The sequence below is a fragment of the Felis catus genome, chromosome A1 (genome assembly GCF_018350175.1).
Source record: "Felis catus isolate Fca126 chromosome A1, F.catus_Fca126_mat1.0, whole genome shotgun sequence".
In the NCBI taxonomy this organism is placed as follows: domain Eukaryota; kingdom Metazoa; phylum Chordata; class Mammalia; order Carnivora; family Felidae; genus Felis; species Felis catus.
The window spans coordinates 176,946,155-176,964,459 of record NC_058368.1 but is presented as its reverse complement, the minus strand read 5'-3'; the positions used below and the strand labels follow the sequence as shown (position 1 = coordinate 176,964,459).

Here is an 18,305-nt window from a genome sequence, read left to right as displayed (position 1 = left end):
AAATCATTTATGGTTTAGAAGGAGGTATTAATGGCTGATTTCTTTATAAAGCATAAATTGCATTATAATTACCAGGACTTCCCCTGGGAAGCTTGAAAGAATACATAATGAATGTTTTCTTACAAGGTTATTCATATCACGTCCTTTGTTCAAACTGGAACATTAATGTCAGCTGATTATCAATTTGGATAAAAAATAAAAACATCTACCATATTCAAAACACTCACACAGGCTAATGAGAATGGGGTTGGGACACTGAGAAATACTTATTAATGAACAAATAAGTCAATGAACTGAACTTTGTGGCCACTACCAATAGGCTGAAAATATAAGGCATCCAAAATGAGACTGGAACAGTCACCAGCCCACCATGGCTTCTGTCTTCTAAATTACATGAAAACGGGCTGGGGTGAGAATTCAGTCACCAAGCGTAACACACGTGAATCTCCCCTTTCCTCTGTGTTTAAATTTTTTTTTTAATGTTTATTTATTTTTGACAGAAAGAGAGAGAGAGAGACAGAGCATGAGTGGGGGAGGGGCAGAGAGAGAGGGAGACACAGAATCCGAAGCAGGCTCCAGGCTCTGAGCTGTCAGCACAGAGCCTGACGCGGGGCTCGAACTCATCAACCGCGAGATCATGACGTGAGCCGAAGTCGGATGCTCAAGTGACTGAGCCACCCAAGTGCCCCTGTGTTTAAAGATATCATTCAGCCTCTGTGTTGTTCACTAATTAATGCGAATGCTAGGACATTGCAGAAATGGATACACTTCAAGCACAGTTGCAGTACCAACGCTATTTATGAATAATGGTAGAGTCAGTTGTGCAAACTTCACTATTTATATAGCCTAGTCCTGAGGCAAAGAAATCTACTAGTGTCTTCCAGCTGGGCTGGCCACCAGGAGAACTAGGAGAGAGAACATGGAGAGTTCACTAAAGACCCATCACCTCTATTAAGGAAACACCTCAGATATATATCCCACTGATATTGCTGGGGCGGGGGGAGGGGGGGTCAGTATGGTCAGCCTAAGTACCAGAGCATATCTACATAATTGTTCTGCTAGAAAAACATTCTTTTAGAGAAGTACCATTCCAAATTATTACCTTCGAAATCTAGAGACCAAGATGAAACTCCCAGCCTTGCTATTAACTAGCTGTGCAACCTTAAGCAATATTCTTTAACCTGAAATACGCTTCTCACTCAGCAAAATGAGGCAGGAGAAAAACTCTAAAGTGGTTTCCAGGTTTGCATGTGCTGCTTTGTCGTCAGTGCCATGACAGATATAAAATAGCAGGTCTGCAAACAAAAGCAGTCAAATGGCAAGCAGAACCATGTCCAGACTGAAAGACAGCTCTTTAGAAAAGGACTAGAGATGTCATAGCAGCTTTTGTACATTGCTACAACAGGAGTGCATGCCAATCTCAAAACAAACATACAATCAAATAGGTACTTTGGCTCTTTTTACATCTGAATGCCCCTATGCCATAGATAGCAGGCTTCTCTCTCTCTTTTTTTAAACGTTTATTTATTTTTGAGAGAGAGAGAGAGAGACAGAGCATGAGTGGGGGAGGGGCAGAGAGAGGGGGAGACACAGAATCCGAAGCAGGTTCCAGGCTCCGAGCTGTCAGTACAGAGTCTGATGTGGGGCTTGAACTCACTCACGGACAGCGAGATCATGACCTGAGCCGAAGTCGGATGCTCAACCAACTGGGCCACCCAGGCGCCCCTTCTCTCTTTTTCTTAAAACTAATTTCAGGGGCACTTGGGTGGCACAGTCAGTTGAGCGTCCGACTCTTGGTCTCAGCTCAGGTCGTGATCTCATGGTTTGTGGGTTCAAGTCCCAAATTGGGCTCTGCACTGATGGCATGGAGCCTGCTTGGGATTCTGTCTCTCCTTCTCTCTGCCCCTTCTCTGCTTGTGTCAGTTTGGTCAAAGTAAATAAATGAACTTAAAAAAACAAAATTAAAAAACAAAATGCTAATTTCAGGCATCTTCTGCCAATTCATTCACTCATTTCTCTCCCTCCCCCACCTTTTTAAGATAATATCATAAAGGAAGAGATTTTATTTATTCATTTATTTTTAAAGTATACTCTACCCCCAATGTGGGGCTCAGATTCACAGTCCTAAGATCAAGAGCTGCATGCTTTATTGATTGAGCCAGCCAGGTGCCCCTGGAATGCAGTCTTCCCTTCTGCCCTTCAGCCCAACAAGTCAGAAATTCAGTTTTCAGACTTAAATCAGTGAGAATAAAAATTCCATGGAAGTGATGCCAGTAGATGGCATATCTTCTTATTCTAGCTCAGGCAGCACTCATGTCTATGATGCTGGAAATAAGCTATCCAGACTTCGTATTGCTTAGCTTCCATATTTTAATATTTTGGGAAAGGTAACTTGCATTTCGTTAACATGAAGTTTTCTGATTTACTCTTTTCCTCACTTTTGTCAAATTATAATCTGAGTTACAAACATGCTGTAAATAACTAAATAGGGGAAGTCAGATATGATTTTGTTACACTTTAAGCTATAGTTTTATTGGTTATTTTCTCCCAATATCTGGGATCATAAGTTATCATTAAAAACAATCATTGCTGACAATATATATAGCCCACAGCTGAATATTACCCCAGAATTACCTGCTCAGAGCAGAATGCCTTCTCTGTAGGCCCAGAGTTTTGAACAATACACTCCCAATCCTCCATTGTTTATTAGCCCTAAATCTCTACACTAAAGACACAATGCTCTAATAGTGATCTCTAACACACCTTTGTAGGACTTCACAAGGACTACTAGAAAAGAATCTTCACAGTCCACACAGTTGTTGCAGGTACATTTACTAAACACATGGAAGAGTGTAAGACCCTAGGGAGAAAAGGTTACAAGAGAGCCAACATTGTCCTAGATCCCCAGAAACTTCTAATTGAGGTAAGCAGATACAGCAAACCCACCAGAGATTTTAAGTATAAGTTGACACATTGAAAATCAAACAAAAGCTGAGACATCACACAACAGAAGAGTGACTAAAGTTAACAGAGCAAAGGAGGAGAAATTCTGAAGAAAGAGTGTGTTCTGGGCAGGACACGGAAAGGGCATCTCAAGAAATAGGAACAATAAGAAAACAAGAATTAGTACAAGGTAAGCAGGAAATAGCAAGTGATTTTGCTAAGGTAGAACAGAGAATCGATGATGTGAAATGACTAGATAGACAGAAACAGTGGCAACCTGATAGAAAGATTTGGGACTTTAGACTTCGTAATGTAGGAAGTAACCGGAGGTGGCTGATACAGTACATGAGTTACTCATCCAGCAGATACTGAGTGGCTGTTACATGCCAAGCAATGTTCCAGGTGCTAGGGTTAGGCTAGTGAACAACAAAAGGCTGAAGGCTATTTTATCATTTGTATAAAGAGACAATGCCTGGTATCGGGGACGTGCTGAAATGACTGCCTGACTACAGCAATGGAAAGAATTGGATCTGAGAGAATATGGTCACTGGCCAGACCTATCGAGTGGTTATGGATGATGGAAAAGAAAAAGGAAAGAATCACCTAAATAGGAAATGAGAGTGACAGAGAATTTAGGGTTACAAGATTTTTTGCTTAGTTTCTTAACTGCTTCAGGTTTAGCGAGATACTTCAACTGAATTATGTGCAGGTAACTGAAAAGGCATACTGGGAAAAGGGTTAAGAGCAGCTTGTAGAGTAATAATCTCAGATGTACAGGTTTGAACATAAAAGCAGACATTCGCTCTAGCTCTAAGCACTTCTCACACATTAACATTTAATCCTCACAATAGCCCTCTATGGCCAGTCTATTCCACTCATTCTACAAATGAGAAAATTGAAGCAGAGAGAAAGAACTTGTCCAGGGTCAGACACAATAAGTGATAGACTGAAATAATCTGATTCCTGAAGAAGTAAATGTGTAACATAGGGGTAAAACTACAGGGCTGGGTTCCCAAGTGATATGGCTAATGGAAAGAAAGAAATGGACATGGGGCGGGGGGGGAGGGGGGAGAAGGCAGAGGAAAATTAAAAATTTTTTTTTAATGTTTATTTTTGAGAGAGAGTGAGAGAGGGAGACAGAGTGTGAATAGGAGAGGGGCAGAAAGAGAAGGAGACACAGAATTCGAAGTAGGCTCCAGGCTCTGAGCTGTTAGCACAGAGCTCGAACTCATGGACCACGAGATCATGACCTGAGCTGAAGTCAAACGCTCAACCGACTGAGCCACTCAGGTGCTCCATGAAGAGGAAACTTTTAGAGGGATGAAAAGTCAAACATGAATCACAAGGAGCAAGAAGCCAACAGTCCAAATGCAGCCCACCAACACAACTGCCAATGATATGAACAATATAAGATCCAAGAAGGAACTGGAAGATGAGGCAAAAGAAAACGGTGACTAAATTTCAGTGCTGTGAGGCCACCAAACGTAGTGACAAAATGGACCTATTACTGTCACTGTCTCACCTACCATATGTGAGGAATGTATGAACAACAGGGCAAAGTTGTAAGATGGAGAGTTTTCCTTAAAGAAAGCCTGTACGTTTAAACACAAGAAGGAAATAACCACTTTGAATGTCAATAATGTAGGCATTTTTCTACCTTTCTAAAATCACTTTTAGCTATGTTTACATTTGCAATTTCTAGGTTTTTACTCACTGCCCACTGGACCCTGAGGGTATGGTTCATTTAGCAAATTCACTAGTTCTAAAGAAGTTCTGGTCAGGCTTGCTTACACTGCTCACCAAGCAGTCTCAGTGCAAGGATGCTCCTGTCTTTTTTCCCTTCTCCTCACAAACCTATCACAGGCTTCAAGTCCTAGGAGGGACAGATGGCCACCAGGATAGACAACTGCCAGGGTATCACCTCCCCAGGTCAGGAAGCCCTGAAATCTCCCCATGATAGAAAGAAAGCTGCCAAGGCTCCACCTTGTGTCCTAATTTCATACATATTTTCTCAAGTTTTTATTTACCTTCTGTCTAGATGACTTGTGCAGATATTCTCTTTTCCTCGGTCAACTGTTTTCTATGGTTATTTTATGAAGTATTTTAAAATACTTCACAAGAAAATTAAAAAGATAAAACTAGATTATATGCCAAATAATAAGAATAGCTTTACTAAATGCCAGAACTCTTTCTCAAGCAATGTTTCAGGTTAAAAAAAAGAGGCCTTTTTCAGCCTTTCATTCAAAGGCCTCACTGCTTATCCCTCTATGCTCACTCCTATAAGACTGCATGCAGTCAGTCTTAATGTTTTTACTACCTGAGACTCACATAGCAACATGAACAAATTTTTGTTTTTTGGATTTTTTTAATGTTTGAGAGAGAGAGAGTGAGAGTGAGAGAGCGTGCGTGCAGGGAAGAGGCAGACAGAGAGGGGGATGAAGGATCCAAAGCAGGCTCTGAGCTGTCACCATAGAGCCCGATGCAGGGCTTGAACTTACGAACTGTGAGATCATGACCTAAGCTGAAGTCAGACACACTTAACTGACTGAGCCACCCAGGTGCCCCTACATGAACAAACTTGTAAAAGTTAAAAATAAATTTTTACATTAGGCAACTTCTGGAGATACGAAAGGTTATCTTGTGATGATGGTTTCATGGTGTATACATGCCAAAGCTGATCAAGTTGTACACTTGGGGCGCCTGGGTGGCTCGGTCGGTTAAGCATCCGACTTCGGCTCAGGTCATGATCTTACAGTCTGTGAGTTCGAGCTCTGCATCGGGCTCTGTGCTGACAGCTCAGAGCCTGGAGTCTGCTTCGGATTCTGTGTCTCCCTCTCTCTCTGTCCCTCCCCCGCTCATGCTGCCTGTCTCTCAAAAATAAACATTAAAAAATTTTTAAAAATATGTGCTGTTAGTATACTTCAATATACCTCAATACAGTTGAAATTTTAATATTCAAAATACACTGACAATCTGATATAGAAAACTGTCCTCCCAAAATTAACTAAGTGGGCAATGTCCTGGAACTACAAGGCTTTTGTCACATTGGGGGTCTCTTCCAAAGCTTGTAGAAATACTGTCTTTATTCTGAACTTCTCTTTTCTTTCTTTCTTTCTTTCTTTCTTTCTTTCTTTCTTTCTTTCTTTCTTTCTTTCTTTCTTTCTTTCTTTCTTTCTCTTTCTTTCCTTCCTTCCTTCCTTCCTTCCTTCCTTCCTTCCTTTCCTTCCTTCCTTCCTTCCTTCCTTCCTTTCCTTCCTTCCTTCCTTCCCTTCCTTCCTTCCCTTCCTTCCCTTCCTTTTTTTCCCCTGATTTCTCTTTTCTAACTGACCCAAAAGGCACAAACTCTTTTTCAACAAATGTGACTTCTTATGGCAAAGGAAGGCCTAATGAAGTTGGATAGAAGCACGGAAATAACAGAAAGACTGTACAGGAACAAAACAGTAGGTTCATCCTATGATTTGGGAAGCCTACTGTCAAGTCTAATGGAGGACCAGAAGACTGGAGGAGAAGTAGTGAATCTGATGCAAGAGTAGCAGCTTTGGAGTTGATCATACTCAAATTTTAATTTAGACACTAATTTTGGATATATTCAATCTGTTTCCCCAAGGACTATAGTATCTATCTCAGAACTGTCGTAAGGATTAAATAATAAAACTCATGCAAAATTGCCTAATACATATAATAAACCCATTGAAAACAATAATGTTGGTTCCCTTCTCACACAGGTTTTAAATCTCAGAACCAGATTTACAGGGGAGAGCTCACTCACAGCAGCATCACAAAGCATCAAACCTTCACAGAGTTCGAGTCCAATGCGTTATGCCTCATGGGGTCCTCTACAAACCTGAATCGCAATGTCAAAAGGACCATCAAAATTACCCTTCATTCAAATATGAGTGGTCTTTTAGGACTAACTAATGTCAAGCTCTCATGCAAACAACACTTTCCTGGGAATTATATTAAGCTTATATCTGGCAGTCAAACACTAGGAGATGCTACCAAGTTAGCTATTAAGACGGTAGCATTCAGAAGCACCAAGTCTAATATGGAACCTGCTTGGGATTCGGTCTCTCCCTCTCTCTCTGTCTTCTAGCAAGCATGTGAAAGGTGGCTTAGCTTGTGTACATTGCTCAAGCCATCTGATAGCTACACCATGATTAAGAGCTTGTGCAACATTTTGTCACATATTTAAGGGGACAATGATCTTCAGAGAAGCCTACTGACACAGGGACAATCTTTTACCTCCGCTATTTCAAGGCCTTTGTCACTCTAATTGAAAAAAAAAGGGGGGGGGGGTGACAGAAACAGAAGAATGGTTAAGTTTACATTTTATTTTATTTTTTAAATTTATTTTTATTTATCTTGAGAGAGATAGAGAGCAAGCAGGGGAGGGGCAGAGAGAGAGGGAGAGGCAGAATCCCAAGCAGTCTCCGAGCCACAAACCGTGAGATCATGACCTGAGCTGAAATCAAGTCGGATGCTTAACCAACTGAGCCACCCATAATGCCCCGGGGAAGTTTACATTTTATAACTCCAAATCATTTTTGTTTCTTCGAGGATAGAGTGGAAATCATTAATTAATATATTAATATACTATTAACTTATGGTTAGTCATTCAACAGATCCTATATTAATTTCCTGTTTCATTTCTAAACACAATAGTCTGGAGAAAATCCTCTGTCTCCATGTGTGTGTAATGTCTTCATGCTTTCATTCTTAAGCTTTATGTTGATGACAAATTTATCAGTTAAGCTTATTAAAAGACAAATTCTGGGACACCTGGGTGGCTCAATTGGTTAAGCATCTGACTTTGGCTCAGGTCATGATCTCACTGTTTGTGAGTTCGAGCCCCACATCAGGCTCTCTGCTGTCAGCACAGAGCCTCCTTCAAGCTCCTCTGTCCCCCTCTCTTTCTGTCCCTCCCCTGCTTGCAGTGCCTCTCTCTCAAAATAAACATTAAAAAAAAAAAAAAAAAAAGGCAGAGGGAGAGAGTGAGCGAATCTCAAGCAGGCTCCATGCTCATCGTGGAGCCCAGCACAGGGCTCAACCCCATGACCTGAGCTGTAATCAAGAGTCAGACACAATCAACTGAGCCACCTAGGCACCTCTATAGGGACCTTTAAATAACCCAGAATTCATGCACTGCTTCTTTTTTTATTTAAGTTTAATTTTAAGCCAATTTTAAAAATCGTTTTAATCTTCTATATAATAATTCTAAAAAGCATTAAATGCTCATCTTTATAAAACAGATACTGTTTCTGAAACAAACTATGAGCCAGATTCTGTGAAAAATAAGAATTAACAACCACCTTTTAAAAAATATGTTATTTTTTGGGTGCCTGGATGGCTCAGTTAAGCAAGTGACTCCTGATTTCAGCTCAGGTGATGATCTCATGGTTCATGGGTTCAAGCCCCACTTTGGTCTCTGTGCTGACAGCACAAGCCTGCTTAGGATTCATTCATATTCATTCTCTCTCTCTCCTCCTCCTCCTCCTCCTCCTCCTCCTCCTCCTCCTCCTCCCTCCCTCCCTCTCTCTCTCTCTCTCTCTCCCCTGCTTGCGCCCTGCTCTCTTTCTCTCTAAATAGATAAACTTTAAAAAATAATAAAATAAAGGGCGCCTGAGTGGCTCAGTTGGTTAAGTGTCCGACTTTGACTCAGGTCATGATCTCACAGCTCGTTGAGTTCAAGCCCCATGTCGGACTCTGCACTGACAGGTTGGAGCCTGGAGCCTGCTTTATTCAGATTTGCTGACTCCCTCTCTCTCTGCCCCTCCCCAGCTTGTGCTCTCTCAAAAATAAATAAATAAACATAATAATAATAATACATAATTTTACTTTTAATTAATCTCTACACCCAATGTGGGGCTCAACTCACAACCCCAAGATCAAGAGTCACACATTCCACCAACTGAGCCCGGCAGGCATCTCACACCTTAAAAAAACAAAAACAAAAGGAAAAAACTGTTTATGCTAATTTGGGTAAGCCATTTAATCTGTAACCTAGTTTTAGTGGCAAAATACTGTGTTAGGAATGTTTTTATGATTTTTAGGTAATGCCAAAATAGCAATCAGTTAGAAAAAGGAGATATTCTTTAAGAAATTTAGGACCATAAGTAAAAAATGTTGTGTAAATCATGAAAAATAAAGCTCTGGGGTGCCTGGGTGGCTCAGTCAGTTCAGCATCCAACTTCGGCTCAGGTAATGATTTCGTGGCTCGTGGTTTGAGCCCCGCGTTAGGTTCTGTGCTGACAGCTCAGAGCCTGGAGCCTGCTTGGGATTCTAGGTCTCCTCTCTCTGCCTCTCCTCACTCGTGCTCCGTCTCTCTCTCAAGAATAAATACACATTAAAAAAAAAATTAAAAATTAATAAATAAATAAAGCTCTTAAAGGATAGAAGGCTACAGAAAAGAGATGCCAGATACGAGAATCACTAGGAAGATTTTTCCACAATATACATGTCCATATCATCCTCAATCTGAGTCACAATTTGCAGAGTGAAAATATATGCATACATATAATATTCCCAGGTAGTTATGACACCAGCCGCCCTCTTAACTCTCCCTACTGCCATTTGAGAGTAATGAACTAAAGACACCACTGATATTAATAAAGGGAGATCATTAGGAAGCACGGAATTATTTTGCACTTGGACAAGGCAAAAATATAATGAATATGACCTGCAGACTGGAACTGAGACAAGGACAGAATCATTCAAGGAACCACTGTAAGAAAATAAGGGAGGAAACATGGGGTAGAGGCAATGGGTGGTGGGATGTGTTTTGGTTGTTTCTTTCAAAAACAACTCAGGAAAAAAGATAGTTATTTTATAGGAACAAAAGCCATTGAGAAATACATAATTTTTGTGCACATAACACTGATATTAAATACAATTTAAACAAAAAAGTGTATAATCCTTGCTTATTTTGTACACACAAAACCTAAAATAACAGACAAGATAGCAAGACCTATACAAATAACATTTACAAAGACATTTCCATATAGTTTTCAAACGTTGAAGAATTTTTTATAATATTTATATTGGGAAGATAATATGAATAGGTTGAGATAATAAGATTATGGAAAGAGAAGACAGAGAGGATGAGATGAAAACAAGATAGGAGAGAGATTTGACTGAAAGAATCTTAGAAAGGAATGTATGGCCTAAGATCTCTTCAGATTGTCAATCTAATATCTAAGTATTGTTCAATACTCTTATGGTAATACTAACAGATGCAGATGAAAGGGATAGGGATGGCCCAGATATGGGATGATACTAACTATGTCCTCAATGTTTAGGTGTCTAATAAACCTGTAGCTATTGAGTTAACACAACCTCCAAATTCGATTAGGCATATGCCCATGGGCAATCTCCTAAAAGCCAGAAAAAGATGTTATCAGTAGATAATATATCCAGAAAAATGGACAAACTCTATAATTAAAGATTTGGTACAACAAATTTACTTGTTAATGTCAGAGTTCAAGAAATACAACCGTTACCTTCCTAAAGAAGGAAGAAAGGTGGTCAGCGATACACAACCTAACCTTACACCTTAAGGACTGGAAAAAGAACAGCAAATAAAACCCCAAACCAACAGAACACAGGAAGCAAAAAAGATTAGAGCAGAAACCAAAAAAACAACAGAACAGATCAACGAAACCAGAAGCTGGTTCTTTGAAAGAATTAACAAAATTGATAAACCCTAGCCAGTTTGATCAAAAAGAAAAAGGAAAGGACCCAAATAAATAAAATCAAGAATGAAAGAGGACAGATCACAACACAACAGAAATACAAACAATAATAAGAGAATATTATGAGCAATTATATGCCAATAAAATGGGCAATCTGGAAGAAATGGACAAATTCCTAGTAACATATAAACTACCAAAACTGAAACAGGAAGAAATAGAACATTTGAACAGACCCATAACTGGTAAAGAAATCGAATTAGTAATCAAAAATCTCCCAAAAAACAAGAGTTCAGGGCCAGATGGCTTTCCAGGGGAATTCTACCAAACATTTAAGGAAGAGTTAACACCTAATCTCTTGAAGCTGTTCCAAGAAATAGAAATGGAAGGAAGACTTCCAAACTCTTTCTATGAAGCCAGCATTACCTTGATTCCAAAACCAGACAAAGACCCCACTAAAAAGGAGAACTATAGAACAATTTCCCTGATGAACATGGGCGCAAAAATCCTCAACAAGATACTGGCCAATCGGATCCAAAAATACCTTAAAAAAATTATTTACCACTACCAAATGGGATTTATGTGGGATGCAGGGCTGGTTCAATATCTGGAAAACAACCAATGTGATTCATAACATCAATAAAAGAAAGGACAAGAACCACATGATCCTCTCAATAGATGCAGAGAAAGCATTTGACAAAATATAGCATCCTTTCTTAATAAAAACCCTCAAGAAAGTAGGGACAGTAGGATCATACCTCAAGATCATAAAGACCATATATGAAAGACCCACCACTACTATCATTCTCAGTGGGGAAAAACTGAGAGCTTTCCCCCTAAGGTCAGGAATAAGACAGGGATGCCCACTCTCACCACTGTTATTTAACACAGTATTGGAAGTCTTAGCCTCAGCAATCAGACAACACAAAGAAATAAAAGACATCCAAACTGACCAGGAGGAGGTCAAACTTTCACTCTTCGCAGATGACATGATACTCTATATGAAAACCCAAAAGGTTCTACCAAAAAATTGCTAGAACTGATCCATGAATTCAGCCAAGTTGCAGGATATAAAATCAATGCACAGAAACCGGTTGCCTTCCTATACACCAATAATGAAGCAACAGAAAGAGAAACCAAGGAATTGATCCCATTTACAATTGCACCAAAACCATAAAATACCTAGGAATAAATCTAACCAAAGAGGTAAAAAATCTATACACTGAAAACTATAGAAAGCTTATGAAAGAAATTGAAGAAGACACAAAAAAATGGAAAAGTATTATTTCATGCTCCTGGATAGGAAGAACAAATGTTGCTAAAATGTCAATACTACCCAAAGCAATCTACATATTCAATGCAATACCTATATCAAAATAACACCAGCATTCTTCACAGAGCTAGAACAAACAATCCTAAAATTTGTATGGAACCTGAAACGACCCTGAATAGCCAAAGCAATCTTGAAAAAGAAAACCAAAGCAGGAGGCACCACGATCCTGGACTTCAAGCTGTATTACAAAGCTGTAATCATCAAGACAGTATGGTACTGGTACAAAAAGACACTCACATCAATGGAACAGAACAGAGAACCCAGAAACCCACAAACGTATGGCCAACTTATCTTTGATAAAGCAGGAAAGAATATCCAATGGAATAAAGACAATCTCTTCAGCAAATGGTGCTGGGAAAACTGGACAGCAACATGCAGACGAATGAACCTAGACCACTTTATGACACCATACACAAAAATAAACTCAAATGGATGAAAGACCTAAACTTAAGACAGGAAGTCATCAAAAGCCTAGAGGAGAAAGCAGGCAAAACCTCTTTGTCTTGGCTGCAGTAACTTCTTACTCAACACATCTCCAGAGGCAAGAGAAACCAAAGCAAAAATGAACTACTGGGGCCTCATCAAAATAAAAAGCAAAGGAAACAATCAGCAAAGCTAAAAGGCAACCGACGGAATGGGACAAGATATTTGCAAACGACATATCAGATAAAGGGTTAGTATCCAAAATCTCTAGAGAACTTACCAAACTCAACATTCAAAAATAAATAACCCAGTGAAGAAATGGGCAAAACACATGAATAGACACTTCTCCAAAGAAGACATCCAGATGGTCAACTGGCACATGAAAAAATGCTCAACATCACTCATCATCTGGGAAATACAAATTAAAACCACACTGAGATACCACCTCATACCTATCAGAATGGCTAACATTAACAACTCAGTCAACAATAGATGATTTTAGGATGCGGAGAAAGAGGATCTCTTTTGCACTGCTGGTAGGAATGCAAACTGGTGCAGCCATTCTGAAAAACAGTATGGAGGTTCCTCAAAAAATTAAAATGTAGAACTACCCTATGACCCAGCAATTGCACTATGAAATATTTATCCAAGGGATACAGGTATGCCGTTTTGAAGGGACACATGCACCCCAATGTTTATAGCAGCACTATCAACAATAGCCAAAGTATGGAAAGATCCCAAATATCCATTGATGGATGAATGGATAAAGATGTGGTATATACATACAATGGAGTATTACTCAGGAATCATAATGAAATCTTGCCATTTGCAACTATGTGGATGGAACTAGAGGGTATTATGCTAAGCGAGATTAGTCAGAGAAAGACAAATATCTGACTTCACTCATATGAGGACTTTACGATACAAAACAGATGAACTTAAGGGAAGGGAAGCAAATATAATATAAAAACGGGGAGGGGGACAAAACATAAGAAACTCTTAAATATAGAGAACAGAGAGTTGCTGGAGGGGTTGTTGGAGGGAGAATGGGCTAAATGGGTAAGGGGCTTAACGAATGAATCTACTCCTGAAATCATTGTTGCACCATGTGCTAACTAACTTGGTTATAAATTATAAAAAATAAATTTAAAAAATTTAAAAAAAAAGAAGTACAACCATTAGCACTACTATTTATCAAATGTTTTCTGGACTATGGTAAGTAATTTATATGTGTTATTATCACATTTAATCAACACAACCACCCTATGAGGTAGGTAGTTATAATCCATATTTTACAAATGAGAACACTTAAACTTAAATTTTAGCAACACCACTGAGTACTTCTAGGTAAAATCATGTAGCTAAATAGCTAAGTTATAAACTAATGGTGAGTTAGAGCACACGACAGAACACAATTCAAAAGTCCACCCAAGAAACACCGTTAAGTTTCAGATATGAACAAGGAAATTCAGTCAAGGGTACCAATGTCAGTAATACCCAGAAAGTTATTTTAGACATTTGAACAAGGAAAGATCAAACATCAGTTTGATTCCTTCATACTAAAGCAGAGAATAAGCAAAGAGATCTGAGCCCATATCCAATAAAATAATGCATAGGCTCTTGCCTTACATAAAACAGAGCTACTTTGTCTCCATGAACCTGTAAACAGGCTATAATTTATAGAACACAATCAGATATTCCTATAGATAACTATGATAAGTACAAAGTAAGGGAAGTCAAAGTTCTAAGATTCTGGGTCTCAGGCTTATTCTACATTAAGGCAATCACAGATAAACAATTATTCTTTCCCACCCCGAATCCCCTACTCCCAACTTGCAAACCTATGCAAACAATAAATAAATACTGCTCTAAAAATATAGGCTATAAGTATTAAAAACAGAAGGAATGTAAAAAGTAATTATAAAGGAAGACTCTTTCCTTTATATAAAGCTAGCTTGCTTTTTTTTTTTTTTTTAAGTAGGCTTCACGCCCAGCACAGAGCCCAACACAGGACTTCAACTCACAAACTGTACATTAAGACCTAAGCTGAGTTCAAGAGTCAGATGCTTACCCAACTGAGCCACCCAGGTGCCCATAAAGTTAGTATCTGAAGACAAGACATAGAACTGAAAGAGGTAACAGAGCAAGATGATGTCCACCACCCCAATTATTATAAGAGGTAAAGAATTTAGAGGGTATTCATGAAAATCAGGACTAAAGAGTCACACTGAAATGACATTCAATTAAACATTTTTTAAATGTAGGAAGGATAATTTTTCCATCTGTGCAGAAAAAGTGATCTATATATAGTAGGTGCTCAATAAATGTTATTAACACAAGCCTATGCTAATAAGCTTTCATAATGAAGAACAGGACAGCTATGGAATATGTATTTAAAATTTTTTTTAATTTATTAAAAAATTTTTTTTAATTTATTAAAAAAAAATTTTTTTAATGTTTATTTTTTAGAGAGACAGAGAGTGTGAGCAGCAGTGGGGCAGAGAGAGAGGGAGACACAGAATCTGAAGTAGGCTCCAGGCTCTGAGCTGCCAGCACACAGCCCGATATGGGGCTCGAACTCACCAACCACGAGATCATGACCTGAGCTGAAGTTGGATGCTTAACCTACCAAGCCACCCAGGCGCCCCTAAATTTATTATTTTTGAGAGAGAGAGAGAGAGAGAGAGAGAGAGAGGGAGGGAGGGAGAGAGAGAGAGGGAGAGAGAATATGCACACATGAGTGGGGAAGGGGTAGAGAGAGAGGCAGGGGGCAGGGATAGAGGATCCGAAGCAGGCTCTGTGGTGACAGCAGAGCCCAATGTGGGGCTCGAATTCACAAACCGTGAGATCATGACCTGGGCCAAAGTCGGGCACTTAACAGACTGAGGCATCCAGGTGCCCCTGGAATATGTATTTTTAAAAGTTTTTGGGGCGCCTGGGTGGTGCATTCGGTTAAGCGTCCGACTTCAGCCAGGTCATGATCTCGCGGTCGGTGAGTTCGAGCCCCGCGTCGGGCTCTGGGCTGATGGCTCGGAGCCTGGAGCCTGTTTCCGATTCTGTGTCTCCCTCTCTCTCTGCCCCTCCCCCGTTCATGCTCTGTCTCTCTCTGTCCCAAAAAATAAATAAAAAAACGTTGAAAAAAAAATTAAAAAAAAAAAAAGTTTCTTGGAAGCACAGTTAGTTCAGAAAATTAACAGAGATTTGGAAAACTGGGAAGGATACTATCTTTATTAAAGTTAAAATATCTTTATTTGAAAAGGAGTCAAAGGACATAAAGCAGATGATTAAACAGTGAAAAGCATGTGTTCTGAAAATGTAGACAAAAAGGGAGATATTGAAAAAGAAACAATGAAGATATAAATGAACAGAAAAGGATACAGAAGAACGCAGGTGATTATATACAGGACTAACTTGGAAAAATATTAATTTGAAAAACTAAAGAGAAAAATTTATAAATACAGTATAAAATTAACACTTAAAGCTCAGCATACCATGAAAAATTTTGAAGTGTTTCTAATCAAAGAGACCAAGCAAGAGGATGTGCATGGGTCCAGCAGATATGTGTTCCTGGAAATACTCAAAGCTAATGGTGGTCCCTAGAGTCACATTCCTAAGCAAAAGAAAAAGGTTCTTCATAATGCTCAGGCCTGCAACCATAGAAACCTGTCCTTCAAAATATGTGACTTCTATGTTTAGTTTTTTTCATTTTGCTAAAAATAGGCTTGATGAGAAAGTATAAAGACTAAAGAAGCATCCACTGAGTCTCTAAGGCTTCTGAGATCTAAATTTGAGACTACTTCTCTAGTGCTCATAGGAAAGGAATAAAGTAGAAGCTCTAAAAGATTGGGGTAGGGGGTGGAGGGTCCTTGATGAAGAGCAAGGAAGTTTCTGAGGACGTAAGTTAGAAAATACAGGTTATTAAGCATTCTCTTTCATGAGATTAAAAATATTAAATCTTTCATTTTTATTTATTTGCAAGAGAAAGCACACAAGTGGGGGAGAGGGGCAAAGGGAGAGAGGGAGAGAGAATCCCAAGCAGGCTCCGTGCTCAGTGCAGAGCCCCATGCAGGGCTTGATCCCGCAACCCTGGGACCATGACCTGAGCCAAAATAGAGTTGGATGCTCAACCAACTAAGCCACCCAGGCATACCCAAGATATTTAGATATTAAAAAATACATATATTGGGGCACCTAGCTGGCTCAGTCAGTGGACCATGCGACTCTTGATGTCAGGGTCATGGGTTCAAGGCCTTATGTTGGGCACAGCTTACTTAAAAAAAAAATACACACACACACACACACACACACACACACACACACACAAAGTAAATCCACAAAGAAGCAAAGACAAATGTTCCTCTTTGATGGTGGGGGGGGGGGGTGTGCAGGGAGGAGAATCATGCACAGCAAGTAAAATGAACACTTCCCATTTGGTTTCTTGTTATTAGAAAGGAGATGATTATGTTCCCCTTTGTCCCTGAGGACCACCAAACCTACCATGTGGTAATGTTATGTTTGCACCATCAATGATTGCTTGTGCCAGTTCATGATCATTGCTCTCAAAAGCATGTGCTGCAGCCTTCAAGGCATCCCAAATCTCTTTACGGCCTTCAAAAGCTGGTGCAGTATCCCAAAATTCATCCCTCTTGCTGCGCAGTTGTCCATCTGTCATGGGATAATCACTTTTCCATTTGGGTTTCTCCTTTTTCAAAGGCTGGTTACGACCTAAAGCGACTGAGAAGAAAAATAAAAAGCTGAAATGAAAACCAAAATTTATAAACAGTGTATTAAAAGTGATCTGGTCAGTTCTCTTTGATTCATCAAAATTATAGCTACAAGTTTGCCTACTAGTCATTCTTTTTTTTTTAGTTTATTCATTTATTTTGAGAAAAACAGAGCGTGAGTGGGGACGGGCAGAGAGTGAGAGAATCTCAAGCAGGTTCTGAGCAGTCAGGGCAGAGCCTGACACAGACTGAACTCCTGAAACCATGAGATCAAGACCTGAGCTGCTATCAATAACCAAATGAGCCACCCAGGTGCCCCGCCTACTAGTTAATTCTTGCATTCTGAAATCTCCCTATTTAAAAATTTTTAAATGTTTTTTATTTATTTTTGAGAGACAGAGACAGGCGGAGCTTGAGTGGGGGAGGGGCAGAGAGCAAACGGGAGACACGGAATCCGAAGCAGGCTCTAGGCTCTGAGCTGTCAGCATACAGCCCGACACAGGGCTCAAACTCGTGAACCGCAAGATCAGGACCTGAGCCGAAGTTGGACGCCTAACCGACTGAGCCACCCAGGGGCCCCTGAAATTTCCCTATTTTAGAACTCCAAGAGCAAATGAGGACATTAGAAGGTTCTATCCAAAATGTCCATTGACAAGTTAGTAATTCTTTTCAACTCAGTTATGCCTTCTCCCCAGGATGACTTTAAAAATTACCCAGAAAAATAGCAATAAGGGTTTCATCAAACAGTAACGGCAGTATTTTAAAAAGTCAAAGGATGGGGCGCCTGGGTGGCGCAGTCGGTTAAGCGTCCGACTTCAGCCAGGTCACGATCTCGCGGTCCGGGAGTTTGAGCCCCGCGTCGGGCTCTGGGCTGATGGCTCAGAGCCTGGAGCCTGTTTCCGATTCTGTGTCTCCCTCTCTCTCTGCCCCTGCCCCGTTCATGCTCTGTCTCTCTCTGTCCCAAATAAATAAATAAACGTTAAAAAAAAATTTTTTTTAAAGTCAAAGGATGACATAAAGAGAGGTAAGATATTAGGAAAAATGAAGTAGCAACATTAGCTGGACTCTCAGGACTCTGGACATATGAAGCCAGAAAGTAGGAACTGAGAAATCCCCAAGAAGGGAAAGACTGTTTTGTGGTGTCCAAAGAACAGTCAAACCACCGGCTCCATATGAAGAAACCTAATCATAGGAGCA

At 39.8% G+C, this 18,305-nt stretch overlaps 2 protein-coding genes across 7 annotated transcripts in view; one reads left to right on the top strand and one right to left on the bottom strand.

Annotated features, from left to right (window-relative positions):
* The window catches only part of UBTD2 (ubiquitin domain containing 2), a 62,319-nt gene that overhangs the window by 3,428 nt on the left and 40,586 nt on the right, over window positions 1-18,305 (bottom strand). For 5 of the 6 annotated variants that reach the window (XM_023259612.2, XM_045035517.1, XM_045035514.1 and 2 more), the window contains exon 2: window positions 16,882-17,118. The exons of the other annotated variant lie outside the window; for it this stretch is intronic. In XM_023259612.2, the coding sequence (XP_023115380.1) occupies window positions 16,882-17,118 (237 nt within the window). The remainder of the gene's footprint in view (window positions 1-16,881; window positions 17,119-18,305) is intronic. 6 annotated transcript variants of the gene reach the window in all.
* The window catches only part of EFCAB9 (EF-hand calcium binding domain 9), a 59,974-nt gene that overhangs the window by 16,438 nt on the left and 25,231 nt on the right, over window positions 1-18,305 (top strand). The window lies entirely within an intron of this gene.